Source organism: Nuphar pumila, chromosome 3 (genome assembly GCF_984573655.1).
Source record: "Nuphar pumila chromosome 3, dmNupPumi1.hap1.1, whole genome shotgun sequence".
NCBI lineage: Eukaryota > Viridiplantae > Streptophyta > Magnoliopsida > Nymphaeales > Nymphaeaceae > Nuphar > Nuphar pumila.
This window is the reverse complement of record NC_143251.1, coordinates 26,226,696-26,249,761: the sequence shown is the minus strand read 5'-3', so window position 1 is coordinate 26,249,761 and position 23,066 is coordinate 26,226,696. Positions and strand designations below refer to the sequence as shown.

The window sequence follows — 23,066 nt, the reverse complement described above, 5'->3', positions numbered from 1 at the left end:
TTGGTGACCTGGCATGTCGTTTTACATGGAACAATAAGCGGTTGGGACCTAATTTTAGGGTTAGCAAGCTTGACTTGTAATAACCTCAAATTCACTTCAAAAAATTCAAAAATGTTTTTTTTTAAAAGGAAGTGAATTGACTCAAGTACTAATCTATTTATGGTCTTGTTTCAACCGTACCAAGCATTAGACGGTTCACCTGAGCGCAAGTGCAAGGGTGTCTTATCACCTATTATTAAAAAACAAATCATTATTTTATTTTTCAAATGCAAAATATAACATGAGGATCTAGGGTTCATTACAAATGTAATTTCATCATTCTAACCATCCATTTCAAACCATAATATTAAATAAATAGTTTGAATCGTCAATCCAAATAATAAAACTTTACAAACTTTAAATGTTAAGTCTATAAAATTTTAACACCGTCTACACGTTTAGAAAGACCTATAAAACTATCACCCTCGCCACGCCAACCAGTACTTGCCACCACGTAGGAGCCAAGTTTGAGCTCCACTATTTAAAAATATAAATACAAATGAGAACTCAAAGGTCTTCATATGAAATATCGCATTATTCAACAATAAAGGATAAAGCAGAAATCAACCAAACATATAATTTTAAAAACATTAAAGCATATGTAACAATTCAGATATGCTTGCACACAATCAAATTCAAATATATGTGTAAATACGATATACACAACTACTCGGTTGCAACATAAATCAATCATACTTGAAATATCACATAATACAAAATCAATAAGTATGTGATGCATGAATAAAAGCATGACAATTCTAGTATGATAGCAGTATGATATAATACAAAAACCCTTGCATATCAATTCAAATATGGATGTCACCTTACTTGATATATGCACCTATGCATACATGATACATAAATCAATTGCACACATACAATATGAACCAATGGATAATACATAAAGTAACTTTTATCTCTGTTATTGACACTCACTTTTGTACGTATGAACATCTCACTCAATTTATTTAGGTTTTCTCCTAATCTCATCATGGGTATTGTCACAATGAAACTCAAAGACCAAGGCAGTTCTCAAGTATATCTTAATCACACATAATTGTATTTTATTAATTGAGTCATACACATGTTCTTTGACCGGCGTCAAGCATCGTTATCCCAGCTGAAACATCAGGCATCGTCACCCAACACTGATTATGACATGGGCATTGTCACCTCATGTCATGACGTCTTCGGGCATTGTCACTCTAAGCTACCTTTTCTCTTGGTATACCAATACGTTATTAGCTGAAGTCAACCCTCACTGTCCTCAGACCAAAACAGTGAAAACATTTCCTACCATCGTGGTTAGGAATGCAAACCTCAATATCGGGTTCTTGAGAAAAACAATATCACGAAGTTTAGTACTACGTTGTCTCCCATGACAACACCCTACCAAGGATCCCACGACACATGAAGGGCAACCCTAGAGAAATCAACTATATTGTTTAGGCATCTTTTACCTCTTAAATATTCATTGTGCTCATTATTAAGAACACATTTGGATCTACAATATTCTTATCACATCATCATGCTACGTGAGCTTTATAATGACTCAAGCATGCATCATCTGATTGGGCAATCATTGCTCGATCACAACAGAATACCATCATGTGCCAACAAACGTAATTAATCATATGCATCATAACACAACCAAAATAATGCATTCACATGATTAATACATGCATACATACGCACTACCACACAGTCATCAATAAGCCCACATATAGCTTATTCATATGCCATAATACAATTGGGTTTATCTTTTGAACTGTCTCATGCATTCAAGTAAGCATTATCCATTAGACAGCATATAATACTCACAAATTATATGTCATAACCACATATTGCACATGATTAATATAAGCATTCATACAACATCATGTTGCATACATGGCTCACATTTAGAATGATTACATGCATGTAATTCAATACATCTCATCCGAAACCGTCACATACAAACAAGCAACAACAATTTATGCGAAAAAAAATGTCAAAACAATGTTTTACCCTATCATTATAAATTACATCATGCATTACAGTGAATGAAATAAATTTTAAAATTTTTACTATATATGCACATACGTGTTAGCTATCTATAACCGAAAACCTAAGTCCAATCTCATCCTGGATCAAGAAAAAATAAATTTTTTACTTAAACCGGTTTTTTGTTCACATAATAGGCTTGTCCGGTTTGGCTTTACTGAATAACCATCAGTCAACGAAAATAAATTTTATTAATTTTTATTGTAGTTAGCTTGATGTATCATACACAAGCTCTAAAAGAAATCTCGTTTAAACTTCATCTTATCTGAAAATTAAAATTCATGCACTATAATCTATTTTTGTTCTTCGACAAACTGTATTCCAAAAATTTTAGGTTTTGCAATAGACTTTTGTGATTTTTAATTCTCAAACCGTAATGAAATCTGTAAACAAAATTTTTATTGTGTCTTCTTCAATAAATAAACTAACATACATAAAAATCTTGGCCATAAACATCTAGACCTCAAATGAACCCTATTTTTTTTAGGACTGCTCATATATGTCTAGAACATTCCTTTAAAATTTTTAAAAAAAATGGTTCATTATTTTAGAAAATGATAAATTTCTTTAAAATTGGTCGGAATAAAAATACCGAATAGAACTTAGTTTTTAAGAAACACATCAAGAAATTCATGATTTTCATAAATAAACATAAAAAACATACATCCAACGATTTTGGATTCATCATAAGCACATCATACACATGCATATAAGCATCTGAACATGCCGCATATTGTAAACAAAAAAACAACATACATATTATGAATCAAACACAAGATTCAACGTTTTTATATAAGAAAACATATTTTTCTCAAAGACGATTTTTTAAATAAATTTCGGGTTTATGAAAACGTCCAATTAATTTTTTTATCTATCAAAACCATATTAAATTTAGACATGGACATATCTAACATGTTGTAAACATCAAATCTAACATGAAACATGAATTTAAATATTAATCTACAATGTTCTTGCATAAAAAAATGAATTAAATCAAGACTACGATTAAAAATGAATATATAAAATCGAAAATAGGTTTTAAAAATTAATATAACTTAAATCAAACTATAAGGACATAATTTCATGCTTGATCAATATATACTAAACCCTAAACATGTTGAATAATAAGAAACAGTGTACTTTGGATGCGTAAACTTACGAATAACAATGAACACGCGAACGGGTATCGAACCATAACGAAAAACACCCAAAACACCATAGAGACCCAAAAAGAGACTGTAGATCTCTCAATGAACTCAAGTGTTATCCAAGGTCAAGATACAGACCTTGTATCATATCCTACAGTCAAAACAGAAAATATAATCAAGGGTGATTAGCTCCTATGATCGATCACTAGAAAATAACGAAAAACTTATCTCAGCTTAGCCAGTTTTCTTCTCCCAAGCTCTCCTTCTCCAAAATATGTATGAGTTTCTCTTCTCTCTCTCCGCTCTCTTCCTTCACTAAAATGTGAATCAGTGATTAAACAAGGAGTTACACATTCTTTTATAGAGAGGATTGGGTTTCCTATTGGAACCCAACCACTTCTCTTTTAGAGTATTCCACTAGGTGACACAATGACTTTCTCAGAAAGGAAGACTCAATCTAATTTGATATTTAAATAGTCAATTCGATAGCTCTCAAAACATACATCATCTTGTAGGTGTAGGTGACACGATGACTTTTTGAGCCATTTGCATCTTGATTTTTGTTTTCACATTTCTTCTTCCATTTATACAATGGAGCTCATCTTGTAGGTGCAGTTTCTTGATGACTTGGTCCTTCTGTGCCTTGTTGATAAGCCTCAAGTTCCGCCCCTACAGATTTAATTATGGATGGGATGTGAACGATGTTGTTCTTGCTCCACTCCTTGAGACCATTCTTAACTGCTTCAAGTTTCCTAAGCGATCTATACATGGGGCAACCATACACTCCCTTCTCCCAACAGGACTTGATGGCTTCTACGCACCCTTCTTTTAAGGGTCCAAAACCGAAAGAACTTAAATGATGTTGCAACACGACACCTTGGCTAACTACTTAAAAGTAAGGCATTGTGGACTGATATGGTGCTGTGTACCCAGCATTTATTCACCAATGCTCTATCCAACCGATCCACACGAAAACCCATGCCTTGTAGACCATTGTGCCATGTGAATCGTGGGCCCACATGAATCGCCTCCATGAGTTCGCAATGGGATATCATCTCATTAAAGCTTTCTGAATCCTAATGACATCCATGTCTTTCCCCAATGTTCCTTGTAGTATTCTAATGGCCCATGGTTCTTCTTTCGAGTGTTGAGCCTACTACGTTCCCGAGTTGCTTCCTTTGATTCATCTCATTTTGACCATACACCCCAGATACCATAATGAACTCATTTTCTTTTTCTACCATGACTGTTGTTATTTGATCTGTAATTAACAGAACTTCCATTGTCACTTTTTTTTTTTGTATCCCAACGTGAGGCCCCAACGTTGCCAACCATGAGCAGAGCAGCAAATTCCTTTGGCATGATCCCTTCAGAGATCTTGGTTTTTAACAAGAAAATCACGTTCACATTACGATACTTGAAGACTCCTATGATTACTTTGTGCGCCTATTTCCGCCTCAATCCCCTGACATTCCATAACAATATTTGCATGGATGGGGTTTAGGAAGTAGAAAATGGGTCCTGGTCAGCTAGGCCAACCCCTTCATTTTCTGTGGAGCAGCCTATGTTGGATCTGTCACCATTACCATCTTTCTAATTCAACCCTTGGTACGTCAGTTCATTGTCTTCCTCATTTTTCCTTTCCTTCACAGCATCCACTCTTCATAGGGTTCCTCTTTTTTTCATATGGGCTTAAACCCTCTGTTCTCTTTGCCACTGCAATTGGGAATTTTCCCTTCCTGCATTTATTTTCTGTAAGGTTCGGACTAGATTCTGGGTGGTCCCAGATCCATAACATTCGGAAAACGAGGAGGCATATCTGAAATTTTTTCATGTTTTGTAGTTGAACCAGGAACTATTAACAGGAAAGGAAATGGGGGCGTACCTGGTTCGGTTGGGGCCCAACCAGCGAGAGCACCTCGTTCTTGGAAAGCTTTCTTCAACTCCTCTTGTAAGGTCGACACGTGGCCTGTCAGCTGCTACTTTCTTTCTTTTTTTTTTGTAATCCATCTTGTTGTCCTCAAGTCCTCCCGGGAATCCGGCCAAAATCGTCATCCCAAACAACGTCTCTAGGAGTTGGGTGTAGCGTTTCGCTGGAATGTGCACTCTGGGTCGCGGGTGGCCTAGTCGTTAAGTGCCCCCCCTTCAACACCACCGTCGCCCAAGAACTCTGCCTCCCTTCCTTATCTTGGCCTGACCTGGGAACACCCAACCCCTGCCTTTTCCACTGCCGGTAGTTTTCCTCGGTCAGGTGGAGGCGGCCATGTTTCGCCCCCTGTCCACCATTTTCCTTTCTCGCCTCTTCGCTCTCCACCTCCATAGGTAAAGGGTTTCAAAGTTGTAAACGTTAGAGAGAAAATCGTATTGCTTCCAAGACTGAGAAATTTATTTCTTAAATCTTATTAATTCCAGCTCCAAAAACAATGTATATGTTTTGTAAACAAGCCAGCCCGTGCTCAGCTTGTTTAGCTTAAACTCATTATGAGCTCGAACTCAACTTTGCTTGCCACAAGAATGAGCCAAGCATGAACACTTCAAGCTCGTTTGGCAGCCCTAACAATTTGAAAACCACAGTTCTCAGATTGTGTATCTCTGCCCCGATCCGCCCAGGTTGGACCAAAAAAACAGGATTTAGAAGGGCAAATAGGGATCTCAAATTGAGTTCCTCTGTTTGAGTGAACATCAAACCCGCACCAGATCTAACACTGAACTGTGTTTCACAGGTTTTCAAACATGCCATCAAGGTGATGAAATTCAAGTCTCTCTTCATAAGACACTATTGTCTCAATGTTTCATCCATTTTAAAGCAATTACAGCACTACTCAGAAAGTTGGGAGACATCAGCCCATCTGTGATTCATATCAAGGTATTCAAGCTCTGATGGATTATCTTGCATTAGCTGACCACTAATCATGCTTTCTCTTCAAGATCATAGGCTCAGTAAGAGTAATTTGAAGCATCTTTAAACTCACCACTTGTGTAATATTTTCCTGCATAATTTGTAACCCATTTCATAATTATCATGCTGTCAAATTGCAGCAACTTAATACTCTTGTATTTCAGCGTATCCAAGGTTTGAATTAAGGCCCTTCAACTAAAATCATCCCATGCAATTATAGCCTCAAATAAATATATTTGCCTCAAAACAGTGGGAAGCACACAGCAAACAAAAAGTCTATAATAAAGTGAGACAAGCAAGAACAAGTTTGGAGATAATCATTCAAATAAACAGCCTCGTTATCAAATACCATATGATAATCATTCAAATAAACAGCCTCGTTATCGACTACCCTTTGCTCCCTCGAGAAACCATTGCAACGCTAACTGGAACTCTATGGAAATGTTTATGTGCCATTGCACAACAGTGCAGAATTTTGATGTCACATGATTGCCCAAGACTGTAAACTTGCAGATAAGTCGGGGGATATTAGTTACAAAGACTTCCGTTTAAATAGACTTTCAAATACATCAAGAGATTGGGCAGCCACCACCGGTGTTCATGGATGCTATCTTACCTATTCCATCTCTACCACAGATGTCTCATACTTCAGATCTTGGAATCTTTTTAACAGGTTGGATTTGTATTTTGCAACTTCACCATCAGAAGAATTTGGTGTGGAATTGATGACAGTTATAGCACCAGCCTGGTGCAAAGCTTTCACGGCTACATCTGCATCAGTTAAGGGGCAACATAATAATCTCAGGTAAACCACGGCAACTGTCTTAATTGTATTTTTCATGCTTTAAATTGGAATAGACCAATGTTGTCCATATCATACTGTATCATACACTACAGTATGATACTTATTGTATCGATGCAAGAGCTCAATCCAATACATACCTGTATCTCGATACAGGTGTGTATCATAATTGCATCGCATGTATCATAAGATAGAGTGCCTACGGGCTTAAATGGGCAAAATCGTGCTTTATATTTTTGGATTTTAAACAGCTTTTGAAGGCTGAAACCCTCATTCTTATAGAACATTTGGAAAGCTTCTCACACATCTAGGAGCCGTGACCGTTTTGGGGTCCGATCTTTGTGCCGAAGAGAGGGCTTTCGTGATTTCGTCAAGTGCATTTTCACTGTTGTTCACCCAAAGAAGTGGGTTAAGGTAAAAAAAGTGCATTTCCACCATTTTTTTCACTCAAAAAAATGGGTTAAGTTTAAAAAAATTTATTATGAGTAAAATTACAAAGCTACTCTCCAAACAAAATTCGCCTAGGGGCCCTCTGCCCTACAACCCCTTGTGAAAATTAAAGATTTATATCAAGCTAGAAATCAGGCTTCCCAATCCTCCAACAAAGATGGCATCAACTAATGAGTGAAAATCGAGTGCAACTATTGCCATAATATTTTTGTTTGGGTAGTATGAAAGTATGAGTCCTATGACATGTTCTTGATCGCAAGATATTTAATATTTTGCATTGTTCTTATGAGATAGTTGATGTTTGATGATGTTTTATACAGCTCATATAGACATAAATGCTTCATATGTGATTTTATGGTTGTATTTTGTGCATTTCATCAATGTTTTGTATGTTATGATTTTTTAGAATTTTTACTATTCTTTTATTTTTTAGAATTTTAAATTTTTTTCAAAATTTATGATTTTTACGCTACATATCTTATTTTGGGCTTGACCGATACAAGTTAAGATACGATACTTACAACCTTGGAATAAACTACATGGATGGCATGAACCATGTAGAAGATATTTAAGTCCAGAACTATCTTTGATAATATGGTACTGCCTAGACATCTTACCAGAATGTGAAAGGGCATTGAGTGCCTTAAGTGCCTCTTTGCGTGTGCAGTCATCTTTAGCTCCATCTAGCATGTTCACAAGCCTTTGAACTCCTCCCATTTCTACAATTTTTATCCTCCTTTCATCTAAATAAGGAGAAAAGCAGATGTAAGTTGATCTTTTTTGCACAGATGAGCAGATGGATCCAGCAAAATCAGAACTTTAAAGACCATAAGGGACTTTCACATGCAATTAAAGAATTGCTTGGATACACCTGTACAGAAGAAAGGTATGTTTTGGGACATTGTGCAGCACTATGAGATATATACAAGGGTGAAAAGCAGCACCATTAATGAAGAAATAATTAACAAAGTCAAGCAAACCAAGACAGCTAGGATGGTATTTCAATTCTGCACTAAGCATGATAATCAGGATTGTAATTTAAGCATCACTTAGTAAAGGGTCTTTCTATTATACACTCGTAACTCTATGTTAATGTCATAGTACAAACATCATATCAATAAAAAAGTTCATAGACCATCAAAGCCGACCAAGGATTGGATTCATTAGGTTTTATTCAACTTCTTTAGCATTTAATAAAACACCAAACTTTTTGTTTGGTATCTGATGATAAATTACATGTCAATGTATATATATATATATAAATATATATATATATAAACTGAAATACCCATTAGGGGTATTTCAATCACTTTACCCATATAATAGGTGTCAGCCTATTAGAGGCTTGTCCTCTTTTTTATTTTATTATTATTATTATTTTACATTTTGTACAATATGGCTGTTGGGGCAGCCCAACTTGGCATTGTGTTGTGATATTACCGTTGGGGGACTAGCCCAATGCCTAGTTGGGCTGCCCCCCCTTCCCTCTCATTTGTATATAAATAGGGGTTCCAACCCCTTGTAACTTTGCTTTCTAAGCATTTTTATAGTGAAATTATATATTTTTTATGTGTTGTGTGTGCCCTTCTTGGCTTGTGTGTGTTTAATGCCCGTAGTGGCTCTTTTGTGCACTTATCGTGAATTTGCAATTGTTCTCACTTGATTGTTGTATTGTCCCTTGGCGGACTAGTGTTTGTGCACTCTCTATTGTTTCTTGTTTAACCCTTAGTGGGTTTATCATCATATTTCTACTTGTTTCGTGACATGGGATCGGCTCTTGGGATTGTGTAAAGCTTCTCCAAAGTTCGTGTTTGCAAATGAAGGATCCTCCACAACTCTCTTCATCTCTAGTCATCCACATGGGCGAAAAAAAATCCATGACGATGATTGTCTTCAAGCTAAATGACTCCAACTACTTGATGTGGACCGCCGCCATAGAGCATCATATTAAGGGAAAGAAATTATGGGGGTATGTGAGTGGTATTACATGTGAACCACAGCCCATACTCACCAAAAAGGATGGTGACCAAGTGAAAATCCTCAATGATGAAGAAATAGAGATTGCACTCAGAACATTACATAAAGTTGGAAGATTGGGAAGCTGAAAATGCACAAATTCTTTCTTAGTTCCTTAATAGCATGGAACTCAAGATTGCGTCAAGTATAGTCAAATTCAAAAAAATAAGTGAGGCTTGGATTTTTCTCAAGTGTATGTTCATGCAAATGCAAAAAGATTTGGCACGAAAATATTTTCTACAAGAAAAAATTTGAGGTATTAAACAAGGAGATAAGAGTGTGAGAGATTACTATGGTTCTCTCTCACCTCTTTGGAATGAATTAGCTTTGCTTGAGCCTAATTGGGAAGGTCTCGCTATTGAAATTAGGCAAAAGTAACTTGTGGAGGAATATTTAGTTTTTTTCTATTCAGGTTAGGACCTGAGTTTGAGCAAGTTAAGTCCAATATCTTGCATAGGACCGAAGCTACTGCTCTTGATGATACTCTTGGAGAGATATACCACGCTAAGACCGGATTTGACATGACTAAGGGAAGTGAGGAGGTTTTTGCCATGTCAAGACCCGTAACAATGTCAAAGAGTATAAACCTCCCCAATTTTTGAAAAATAATAATGGAGGAGAAACATATAACCATGGAGGAGGAAGATGAGTTATTTATCACTTTGCCAAAAAGTGGGACACATTAGACCGGATTATCCCAAGCTCAAACGAAAGCAACCGTTGAAGAAACACCACCCAAAAAATATGGTAAAGGTACCATGAAAGAATGAGAACTTAAGGATTCTATTAAACATCTAACAGAAGCATTTCAACTATTCCTTAAGAACTCCTCGTCTACTTTTGGTGTTGTCGTGTCTACTTTCACTCCTGCAAGTACGCTTTCTTTGATTCTTGACTCTGGTGTCTCTTTTCACACGACTCTTTTAGAATTTCTCTTATTTTAAAGCACAAAAACTTTTCATAACTTGTGTTTCTATGGTTGATGGTACTAATTTAGAAATTAAAAGTATTGAAACTTTTTCAAACATTTCAAAAAATTTCAAGTACCAAAAGTTAAAGTTGTTTCAAAACTTAATTTAAATTTATTATCCATCTCTCAAATCTTGAATTATGGGTACGAGGTCTCCTTCTCATCAAAAAAATGTTGGGTGCAGGATCACTAGTTAGGGAAGCTGATTGGAGAATGCAATAGAAGAAAAAAACTCTACATGGATTTTCATTTTGTAATTTTGTCAAGGAAAAACATATTTTTTTATAGCATCAAAGATTAGGTCATTCTAATGTATCTAAGTTAACTTTTTTTTCATTTTTGAAACTCTTGTAATAAAGAGTTTATATATAACAAATGTATCTTTGGAAAAATGAAGAAGATTCTTTTTGGTCCTAGAACTTTATCTCTTCCAAACCTTTTGAACTTCTGCATTCGAATGTATGGAGACCTACGCCAGTCATGTCAAAAGGAAGACCCTCTTATTATGTTATATTCATTGATGATTATACTAGGTATACTTGGATCTATTTCCTTAGGCAAAAGTTTGATGTATTCTCCTCTTTCAAAGAATTTTACAAAAATTGTGCAAAATCAATTTCAAACCAATATTGTCATTTTTCGATCAGATTCAGCGAGAGAATATTATCTAATGATTTCAAATATTATTTAAAAGAAAATGAGATTTTACATCAAAGATTTTGTCCAAATACCCCTCAACAAAATGGTTTAGCTTAAAGAAAGCATCATCATATCATAGAAACTATGAGAACTTTGCTTATCTCAAAAAATGTTCCAAAAAAAATTTGGGCTAAAGGTGCCTTAGTTGCAGTTTATCTCATCAACCAAATACCTTCATGCTCTTTACAAAACATATCCCAAATTGAAAAATTATATCAAACTTCTCCAAATTTAAAAATCTTAAGAATCTTTGGATGTAAATGTTTTGTACTTATTGATAAAAGAGAAATTATTTTCCAAGGCCATTGAATGTGTGTTTTTTGGTTATGCTAATAACCAAAAAAGGTATAGATGCTATGACAAAAAACAATGACAAATTATACGTTTCAAAAAATGTTAACTTTCTCGAAAATGAAAGTGGTCTTGACTTTGATAAACCTAAGGATAATTTTGAGTATTCTTCTTTGTTTGACTTATGGACAAAGAATACCTTTGATAAAATTATACATGATAATGATCATGATGATATGCATGTTGATGATTCTGGTGTTCCCATGGAGGATACCCAGAATAGTGATATTCAAATTTATTCTAGAACATCCCCCATCTGCACTTAATAGGTATTCACAAGACCAAAATCTAGGAAAATTTAGTGTTAATAAATATAGCAGATCCTCTAGACATCCTGAAAGGTTTGTGTCATATGAGACTTTTTCACCTAGATATAGTGTTTGTCATTTGTCTATTTCATGGTTGCCAATTGCGGGAGCGGGAGCGGGAAGCGATACGAGAAGCGGGAGCGGGAAGCGAGGCACTTTCAAAATTTTAGGAAGCGAGAAGCGTGGGACCACTTAGGAGCGAATCAAGAATCGTCTCGGAAGCAACCTAGGAAGCAAACCAGAAGCGGCCTAGGAAGCCAGGGGGAAGCAAAAAAAATAAAAATAAAAAATACAAAAAAAATGAAAAAATTGGGGGAAGCGCAGGGAAACATGATGGGAAGCGCGCTTCCCATTTAAAAATGGTGTTTCCCCGCGCGTTTTGGAAGTGCGACGTTCCGCGCTTCCGAAGCGTGCTTCAGGGACGCGCCCTTCCCCACTTACCTAGGTGCTTCAGGTAACTCTGGTCTATTCACTCCTTTTATGAACCCTCAACCTATAAAAAGGCTAAAGAAATTCTTGAATGGATTGATGCCATGAGCTTAGAGCTAGGCGCCCTCAAGAAAGCCAAGACCTGTGAAATTCAACTGTTACCTATGAAGAAAAAGACCATAGGACGTAGATGGGTAAGGTTAAAAGTTAAAACAAAAGGGGATGGATATTTAGAAACATATAAGGCTAGGTTAGTAGCCAAAAGTTATTCTCAAGAATATGGAATAGACCATGAAGAGACCTTTGCTCCAGCAGCTCGTATAACTAGTGTTAGAACACTCATTATCATAGCATCTATTAGAAAATTGTTTATTTACTAACTTGATGTTAAGAACACTTTTTTGAATTGTGACTGAAATGAGGTAATGTTCATGGATCCTCTTCTCGGTCTTGAGATCGAGAGAGAAAAAGTTCTTTAGTTAAGAAAAACTTTGTATGGGCTTAAGCAAGCCCCAAAGCTTGGTATGACATGTTTAACAATGTTATATTAAACTTGGGTTATAAATCTTATTATAATGACACCACTCTTTTTGTCAAAGATACAGGTACTAATATTGTCATTCTTTTGTTATACGTTGATGATATGATCATCATAGGCAGTGACAAGAAAGAAATTGATAAAATTAAAAATATCTTTAAGAAACATTTTGATATGTTTGACTTTAGTTTTCTAATATATTTTTTATATATTGAACTGCACTATTCACCTAGAAGATATATATTATCTCAAATAAAGTTGGTTGGAGATATTATTGTCAAATCTGTATTTTTTTATGATAAGATTGATATACTGAAAGTTATAAATGCAAAATTAAGATTGGAAGATGGAACTCCAATTGAAAATCCAACTCCATACCGGCAACTGATTGGATCCTTGACCTACTTATCTATCATCAAACCAGACATTTCTCATGCAGTTCACTCAACCAGTTAGTTTTATCATGCACCAACTATGGTGCACATGAGTGTTGTTCTACGAATTGTTAGATATATCAGGAATTTTATAACCAAAGGGTTATTTATATCATCTTCATGTTCTTTAGAGTTAATTGCTTATACTGATGCTAATTAAGTACGGGTCTTTGTGTGCTTTTAGGAGACTCTATCATATCTTGGAGATGTAAGAAGCAGCAGGTCTCCCTGTCATCTACTGAAGTTGAATATCGAGCCATGGCAACAACAACTAAAGAGATTATTTGGTTAAGGAGTCTTTTCAAAGATATGAGCTTAATCATCTCTAGTCATTCGAAGATATGTTGCGACGATAAGAGTGTTATCTATATTGCAAGCAACCACACCTTCCACGAGCGAACCAAGCATATAGAGACAGACTGCTACCATGTTCGAGAGGAATTTTTGCGAGGAACCATTCAATTACCTTATGTAACTTTAGAATGTTAGCTGACAGATTTCTTCACTAAGGTCTTGTCTTCACCTAAGTTTGAGGGAAAGTGTTAAATTATATGTCAATGTATGTATATATATATTATATTTATTTATTATATGTAAACTGAAATACCCGTCAGGGGTATTTCAATCATTTTACCCATGTAATAGGTGTCAGCCTATTAGAGGCTTGTCCTCTTTTTTATTTTATTATTTTCTTCTTTCTTTTTTTACATTTTGCACAATATGGCTGTTGGGGTAGCCCAACTTGGCATTGGGCTGCTCCCAACAGTCATTTTTACGACCATTGGGGGGGCTAGCCCAATGCCTAGTTGGGCTGCCCCCCTTTCCCTCTCATTTGTATATAAATAGGGGTTCAAACTTCAAACCCCTTGTAACTTTAATGCTTTCTAAGCATTTTCATAGTGAAATTATATATTTTTTGTGTTGTATGTGCCCTACGTGGCTTGTGTGTGGTGTATGCCCATAGTGGCTCTTGTGTGCACTTATTGTGCTTTTGTAATTGTTCTCGGTCTCACTTGGTTGTTGTATTGTCCCTTCATGGACTAGTGCTTGTGCACTCTATAATGTTTTTTGCTTAACCCTTAGTGGGTTTATCATTGTATTTCCACTTGTTTTGTGACATCTGAAACACAGTGCTCATTCACCTTAGCTGCTGGACTCATGAGAGGCTTGCAATGATCTATTCACATCTTCAAAGTACATCCATCACATATATGTGTTGCATGAAGAGGATGGAATCATTGATCTTCTACATTGCCAATCTAGGGTAAAGAAAAAGCTCATTCAGTCTCATCATATCAGACACCAAACAAATGATGGATTGCCAACTCTTCAAAACTATGTTACTGATGCTTGCTTCAAAGCATAGTTACCGAGGTCTCTGATATTCTGAAAAAGGAAAATATCATAATATTTTCAAAATATTTCTATACTGAAAATATCATGATATTATTGCAGTAATATCATGATATTTCCAAGAAGTACAGGCTTTTTTGCATTTTAATTTTCAGTATCTTTCAAAAACCCCAAATATTTTTTCAAGAAAACAACTTTTTTAATTTTCCTGAAAAACAAACCCTTGCCATGATATTGCCAAGGCCAATATTGGCAAGTGTTCAAAGAAAGAGTTACTCCCTCTGACTTGCAGACACACTACCACAATTGGATTTAACAGATCTTGACAATTTATTTATTTGTGCTTCTTCCTTCAGAAATCGATAATGAATGTAATTTAAACCCATCTAAGTTACCGCTTCTAAAGCAGAAAGAATGATAAAAAAGCATAATCTTCACCGTTGCAGCAACTGTTCGACCACAGTTTTGTCCATATTGCGGATTGAAACTAGAGGACAAAAGTGGGTTTCTACTCTTTGTATAGTATCATCAGTGTAATATTGATTTTTTTATGAATCATCAGTTCATCACATACCAGCTTTCCACTTGGCCTAAGAACTACAGTTTTCATGGCTTTAACTATGTTAAGATCTTCACATAATGCACCAATGGAAGACACAAACTAGCTTCTCTAGATTGCAACATTTTACAGATAAAGGTCCAATTTTCAAGGCACGCTTGATCCATCAGTGACTGTAATCATTAAGCCCAAAGGCTAAGAAGAGGCTTAGTGTCTGAATGTATCACTTAGCAGGCTTACACTCTAAGTGGTGTATGGTAGACATTTGACCAAGACATCCTTAAATTGGTTTGACTATTTATCAATGGTATGTTTTTCAAGTGATCAAGGAAAATATATAGATAAATACATAACACCCCTTAAAAAAAGATTAATGAAGTTAATGTTTTGAGAGAAAATTTCAAACCGAACCACAAATTATGTCTCCATACCTTCACGACAATTTTCAAACCAATTGTTACAGAAATATTTCAAGATTTAGTTTCAGGTAGATTTGCAATGAACTGGTTTTCTTTTTCCCCTATATTTCTTAGAATGTGTTTGCCTTTGCTAGTTCAAGTTCATTCAAGGTCCTTTGAGTTTCTACAATCACAAAAAAATGGCTTTTCTCTTTAAATGCCAGATTTTGAGATTTTAATATTCACTTTCCTATTATAAGTCCTTTGCAGTGAAATTATCAAAGCAAAATCAGAACACCAATGAAATGGAAAACTTGGCATGAAAGCACTGAGTAGTCGTTTATCATAGAACTTCATGTTGAAGAACCATTTGAAACCAGAGTATGAGGACATGATGAAGAAAATTTTGACAAACTTACATGCAGAGTCTGAAGAGAATAAATCTAAAGTAGTGATGTATAGGAAGGTCAAGAAATAAAAATAAAAGCCATCTTGAAGGTAGAAGAATCAAAGTGCCATATATATAGGGGTTTACATTTAATATAGTCGATTGTAGGTAAAATCTAGTTGGAATCTCATCATGCAAGTTGTTTTGACTCAATCTAACCTCGTAGATGCTTTCAGCACACTCGAATTAGTAGGAAATGACCCTTGGATCATGTTTTTTCGATGAAAAAATATATTTTTTTGAGTTGGCAAAAATCAATGCATTTACCACTGTTGATTTTTGCATCGCTGGAAAAACCTGTACACAGGTCAGATTCCAGCGATCCAAAAGTCAGTTCCCACTAAAAACATGTAGATCACATCTATGGGGACACTTGGACCAAAAAAAAAATGGAAGTTTGCTAAGTGATTTGCACATACAAACGATTGCAGAGACTATTAACCCATTAACCCATATATATATATATATATATATATATATATATATATATATATATATATATATATATATATATATATATAAATCTGAGAATGGGGATTGTGCTGCCCCTTCTTCGTTAGGTCACGCTAGGACCTGATAGATATGTTTATCATTGCTTATTTATTAAGATACAAGCTTTGTTTGGAATTGATTTAATGTAAAAATGTGAATATTTTATCCTCAAATTTTAGTACAATAACAACCATTGCTTTTTTTACCTCTTTAAAATACACATCTAAGCATAAAGACGCTTAATCAAAAACATGTTTTTTATTAAATAAACAATGATAAACACATCTAACGGTTCAGATCTAGCATAAAACACCTAAAGCTATGGTTTTTGGAGGGTCCTAACGTGACCTAACAAAAAAAAGGGGCAGCACAATCCTCTCTCTCTCTCTCTCTCTCTCTCTCTCTCTCTCTCTCTCTCTCTCTATATATATATATATATATATATATATATATATATATATATATAGTGGCAGGCTGGCAGCCAAGATAGATGTAGGAGGATAGCATTTCTTTCGTTTGGGTTTTTGTTTACTTTTTCATTTATTTCTTTCCTTTGGCTTTTGTTTTCCTTTTCTCTTTTCTGATTCAGATGGGAGGTTAAGGACACAGTAATAGATACAGGAGGCGTGAAATTACCTGCAAAAATAAACATTGAGCAAATTTCCAGATTAAAAAATGATGCTAGCATGATGGATTCCAAAGATAAAGGCAAGATATGAGGATAGAGCAAATCAGAACCTTTTTTACTTTAAGTATTTAATCTGTTTTGACATCAGATTTGGTAAAGAGGTGTGTGTGTGTGAGAGAGAGAGAGAGAGAGAGCTAATAATATTACCTTATATAATAAAAAAGTAAAATAGAAATTCCATTAATAGGGTAAATAATACCTATACATATAGGCGTAATAACATTACAACTTGCAAACAGTAGAAGCTTCAGTGTCATGTCTAATCAAAATTGACTCAGCTTGCATGATTCCTGCTTGGATTATATCCCAAATTTCTGATGTAATGGTCATAATAAGAGGTGATGAAATATTTTCAACTTAGCTTTTATTAACAAAAGTACAAACAACCAAAGTCATTGGTAGCATGAAAATTAACACAACCATCATATCTGAAAGCATCGTACTCCAACTCCGGCATTGTTTAGGGGAATTCTGTTTCAAATTGGCACATTGGGTGCTAGATATGTTGTTCCAACTGACACTTCATGTGAGTACAACTCTAGAAACATGTTATAGATAGTGATGATGAGAGGCAGACAAAAAATGGTAACTTCAATTATTTTCAATAGAAATCAAAATCTATCTTAGGCAGTAAAGCCTAAAAAAAAGTAGTGCAAACTATGCAATATAAATTCCATATAGACTGGCCTAGAATTCCCACATAGACTTGCAACATGGAAAGATAGAAGTCAACAATGCATGAAGAAGGATTTGTCAACTACCATCAATCGCAAAACGGGAAATTCTTGATGCCCCCATTCTTTTAAACAAAGGATCCTTCACATGTAGCAGTGAAAGAGATTGTTGCAACAAATTATCACCTGAAAATATTACCGGAAAATCTTGAAATATACCACAACCAACCATAGCTGCACCGCCTCACAAACTTAAATGAAGCACATTGATAAAAAGTAAAATTTTCCATTTTACAATATTTTTGAAGCAAGGAGACAAAAACATGAACTCATTATAGACTATAATGTCACATACCCATGTAGGGGAAAAACTGATAGCCAACATATATTGCAGTTCCAGCAAAAAATAGTTTCAGCAGCCATCCAATCTTTCTCTCAGCGTCCTCCTCAATGGAGGTATCCTCTAGAAAATCAAATGATTTTAAGTAAACAATGATGGAAATGTTCCACTTGCATCCGATTAATGAAAATCTATTGTAGAAAATTCAACACACTTTATAAAACAATTACTGTGTGCAAAAGATAAAACTACGAAGGTTGAGGCGGCCACTTTATTGGTTGTTTCGGTAAAGAGTGGTTCTTTACCACTTCTACACAGGGGTATACAACCACAATTACCATGTGTAAGCGACAGATATATGATTCTCAGTAATCCCATTATAAAAAAAAGATTCATGGCTGCGAGTAGAGCTTGGAGTTACGCAACAGAAACTGGTTCAAGTGAGAATATGAGAACACAAAAATTCAAAAACCTGTTGAAGTTATTGAAAATTGGTCTTCAATTTGAAGTTTCCAATTAATTCATAGGTGTCAGCAGGACTGTGTTCCAAAGAAATCTCAGAAACTATAATGAATATTGAGATGACTGACATCTGAGAGAGAGAGGGGGGGGGAAGACATCAGAAGATCAATCAGATACCAACACCCCAAATATTAAACATGGTGCACCCCTTCCTCTAGACAGTGAACAATTGAGAGAGATTGAGAGAGAGAGGGGTAAAACGAAATGCACTACAAAACCAAAGAGCATATCTTTCAATTTAGCAGTCATTAATGAAAATCTTTAGGAGATCAACCAGATAACCAACACCCCACAAACTGAAAAATAGCACACCTCGTCCTCTATACGATGAGCAATATCGCCTGCAAAAAGGTGTGGCATCTCGTCTGCACACATACTGCAGCAGCACCATTCAAAGTTTTACAATCTCTCAAAAAAAATTCTATAAAAGAAAGGAAAGAGTCAATCGAATAACAACTCTGCGATATCAAAACACACAAAGAGAGAGAGTAAGAGTGTAAAACGATTAAAATGGGGAAGCAAAGCTTACCGTTGGAAGCCTCAGAAGTTGACGAATCATGGTCATTCTTCCAAACTAGTGTGTGTTGGCATCCCCCTTCGGCGTTGAGCAGACTCTTTCAAAAAACACCCAAACTGGACCTGGCTATGAGTGCAAGCACCACTCGGTCTACTTAAGCCTAAAGATGAGTTAGGTCAGGTCAGTATTGATTCAGATGAAGGTAGGGCTCAGAAATGACATGAGCCGCTCGTAGCATAACGCATAAAGAGCTCGTTCGAACACATGAACTAGACTCAACAAGCCAAAAAGGAACAACCAATGGTGTGCTACAGATTTGCAAGATATCATATAGACTCCTGCATCGGCATCTTTCATACTATTTCTGTTTGTTCTTGCAAGGGCCACTGCATCATTAAGTGTTACCATCCAAATTATCAATGCAAATAAGTAGCTGACTTCATAAGTCGTAACTTGAAAAATAATGCACATGGAAAGCTGACAAAATATTTACAGGAACTAAGTGAACAAAAAATGAACAGATTGAAAATACCTCACCGATGCCAAAGGCATCCGCTATTTCACATGGGTGTGGGTGCGGGAGTGGGAGTGCGGCACTTTGAAAAAACTTGGGTGCACGTTTGCGGCAAAATATATATATATATATATATATATATATATATATATATATATATATATATATAGTCCAAATGTTGGACATAAATGACCCTGGTGCGTTGACCACACCCAGGGTCAGGTTGACTGCACTGGGTGCTGCACCTGTGTCGCATCGATGCGCAGGGGTGTAGCTAGGATTCATGTGAGGGGGGGGGGGGGGGGGGGGCAAACATGGGTGTAGCAAAAAAAAACTATTTGTGTGATAGTAGGGGGTTCGGGGGCAGTGCCCCCGAAATTTTTTTTTTGAGATAAAATAAAAAATGGCTACAATTATTAATAAAAATCTATTTCATATGGACAAATCAAACTATTTGCTGCAGTCAGGACAGTGCTTTTAAAAAAAAACAAAAAAAATTAACTGTTTCGGGAGGCAGGACTGGGCTACAGCCCAGTCCTGCCCCCCCCCTAGCTACGCCCTTGTCGACACGGGTGCAGCACCAAGTTGGCCGAGTCCCTGTGACATAGGGCATCCCTATAAAAACATCAAACAGGAAGGCCAACACAATTTAGGATCCTTTCATAGTGCAAGGCCATAAGACTGCAAATTAGCTTTAGGTTTACTCAGAATAAAATCAAACTCCTCAATTTCGAAAATAGTAAACGTGTTGGCAATAAAAAATTGTGTCCGCTAATAAGCTACAACATCAAAAAACATGTAACTATGTCAGTTGCCTAAGAAGATATGATACTGTAGTAGGCAAACAATAGCAAGATCAAACACCAACAAAGAAGTAATTAAACAGGGTCCCGAGATAGGATACGATAAATTGGCAGAGATCAACAACAACTCCATTAAGAGTTTCTCAATCTCATTCTCAGCATCAAGTCGATCACATTGAAAGCTTGTTAAGTGCCTGTGATGGTTAAAAACTTGCACAAGATGACTGGATGCATTGTTTTGGTTTGTGGATACTACTTTGGTCTCTTGGCAATTACAATTGAATTTCAAGTGTCAATAAGTTCCAGCGTTCATGAAAACAGTCATGAGAGGACTAACGTTCATTACATGCTAAACTTGTCGTAAGAAGGACAATATAGCATGTTACAAGACATTGTTGCCAAATGGTTAAGAGGTACCATAGTCCACCAAAATCATTTAAACGATAAACTGGTGCATTGGTGATGGTTAAAAAGACAACGAAGGCAATTGCATGAAAATGAAGGTGGAGCCCTCATTATCTAAAAAGATGGACCCTCCATCCCAACCAAGTCAAATTCAAGAGACCCTTTAAAATGCAAGCAACTAGCTCGTCAGAACATATGCACCACCCAAATTTTAAATCGATTTTTGTCATGGTTTTCGAGAGATCATCCAATCACAAAATTTTACGGTTCTCCTGCAATAAATGAAATAAATAAACAAATATTCATTTGCTTCTCTTTGGATATGCCACCAGCCATAAGCAAGTCAACCTCTTAACCCCAAAACCCAATCGATAGTTTTAGATCTATTCCCGCGTTTAGGATTCAAGATTCACACGCATTGACATGATAGCATGAAGCGATAAATAATGAAAAAAACAAAGATCATTTCTTCGTCAACAATCCCCAACCATACAAACAGACAAAATCCCAAAAACTCATCATCAGGAATTCTGACACTCATGCTCACTAGTTAATATAAAACTCACATAGATCACAAAAATGCAGAAAGAAACCTAATTTCAATCCGAAAAAACACCAAAACCACGCCGCAAAACAAGACCCCAACTTCCGATTCCAACTCAAAAACACGAAGAAACGCCGAACGGAGACAGAAAAAAAAAAAAACAAATATCAAAACCATGCACCCCGATCATTGCCCAAAACCCTAATACCCCAAAAGAAACCCCGTTATTTCTGCTCCAAAAGCAAAAAAGAAGGAAAAACACAGACTAGTAAGTGAAAAAAGAGAAGCAGAAAGAGAGAAGCCTACCGATACAAAGATGCAGACGCAGAGAGAGAAAAATATAAGACAATCGCCTCTTTGAAAGGGAAACAAACAGGAGAGCACAAAAAAAGAGAGATTGCATTCTGGCATTCGCGTGGTTGAGAGCTCACCTGCATTTCGTTTCGATTCGGAGCGTGGAAAGTCGAGCTTAGTAGGTGTGTGCTCAGGTAGTTGGGTCTGGCAAGTGGGTTCGGTCCTGTTCCATGGAGCGGGTATACCCTAGCTCGCCACGTGTACGTATGGAAAATGGGGGGAGAGTGCCTCCTCATTTTTACCTTTCCGTATTAAAAATAAAAAAGTAAAAAGTAAAAACGTTTCTCCCTGTGTGGAGTCCGATTTTGTGGTTGGCTCCTCTAACCACTTCAACCAAGCCGCCCTAATGGACATTAAAACTCCCCAAAAAAATGACAGATATATACAACATGAACGAGGTCGAACGACAAATAAAAAGTTGAGTAGTGCGATAACTTAGTATGGTCAGCCATCACACTCTCATTGTTTTTGTGTGAGCAAAACCATTTTCATGTTGTCTCAATGATTGATTGAATGATTTACCATGTTTTTCATAAAATTGCAAAACTAGTGTGATAGTGGGGATAACATTTTGCTTCCCCTCTTCCTTTTATTTTAGAGATTGTATTTGGTTGAAGTGTTCAACTTACAAGCAATAAATTTAGAGTTAAAAGTCTTGTTACTTACAAGTTTAAAACAATTTTTTATATTGTAAATGAGCTAGTTTGAGTTTAGTTGGATAGTTGAAAAAATATATACATATTCAAAGTCTTGTTATGTACAAGTTTAAAACAATTTTTTATATTATAAATGAGCTAGTATGAGTGTAGTCCAATAGTTGAAAAAATATATACATATTCAAAGTCGTGTTACTTACATGTTTTAAACAAATTTTTATATTATAAATGAGCTAGTTTGAGTTTAGTTCAATAGTTGAAAAAATATATACATATTTTATAAATGAGCTAGCTTGGGCTCTTTGTGAGCTCAAGCTAGGCTCATATTGACACAAGAAACGAGCCAAGTTTGAATGTTCGATTCATTCAACTCAATTGTCAGCCTTAGATGGAGGCTACGCTACTAATGACCTGAGTTGACTGGGGGTGGGGCACTTGGGTTCAGTTCATATTGTTTCTGCCAATGAGGGTTCGTGACATTATTTTGCCTGAGAACCTCTCATTATTCTATAGAAAAATATTAGCTACCCTGGGTTGTAATATTCCAACTAGTAGAAATAACTCGTTCTCTCACTTTTTTTTTTCTTTTTTCTTTTTTCTTTTGCCTTCCAGGTCAAAGCCCTCCCGATAAGATCTATGCAATTTGTTTAGTAAAAAATCTGTTTTAGATCAC

The 23,066-nt window shown here is 35.9% G+C and overlaps 1 protein-coding gene across 3 annotated transcripts; it reads right to left on the bottom strand.

Annotated features, from left to right (window-relative positions):
* Nucleotides 1-6,449: 6,449 nt before the first annotated feature.
* LOC149842368 (uncharacterized) lies at nucleotides 6,450-21,782 on the bottom strand. 3 transcript variants are annotated; one of them, XM_089999090.1, is made up of 8 exons: nucleotides 21,690-21,782; nucleotides 19,130-19,277; nucleotides 18,913-18,976; nucleotides 18,094-18,201; nucleotides 17,826-17,924; nucleotides 7,999-8,124; nucleotides 6,746-6,900; nucleotides 6,450-6,628 (listed from the first exon to the last, which is right to left on the bottom strand). In XM_089999090.1, the coding sequence occupies exons 2-7, from the start codon at nucleotides 19,163-19,165 to the stop codon at nucleotides 6,746-6,748; spliced, it is 588 nt and encodes a 195-aa protein (XP_089855216.1). In that variant the 5' UTR covers nucleotides 19,166-19,277; nucleotides 21,690-21,782; the 3' UTR covers nucleotides 6,450-6,628. The 3 variants fall into 3 exon arrangements, with proteins under 3 accessions (XP_089855216.1, XP_089855217.1, XP_089855218.1); XM_089999091.1 differs by lacking the exon at nucleotides 17,826-17,924 and having other exon boundaries at nucleotides 6,450-6,900; XM_089999092.1 differs by lacking the exon at nucleotides 18,094-18,201 and having other exon boundaries at nucleotides 6,450-6,900.
* Between the last annotated feature and the right edge of the window lie 1,284 nt (nucleotides 21,783-23,066).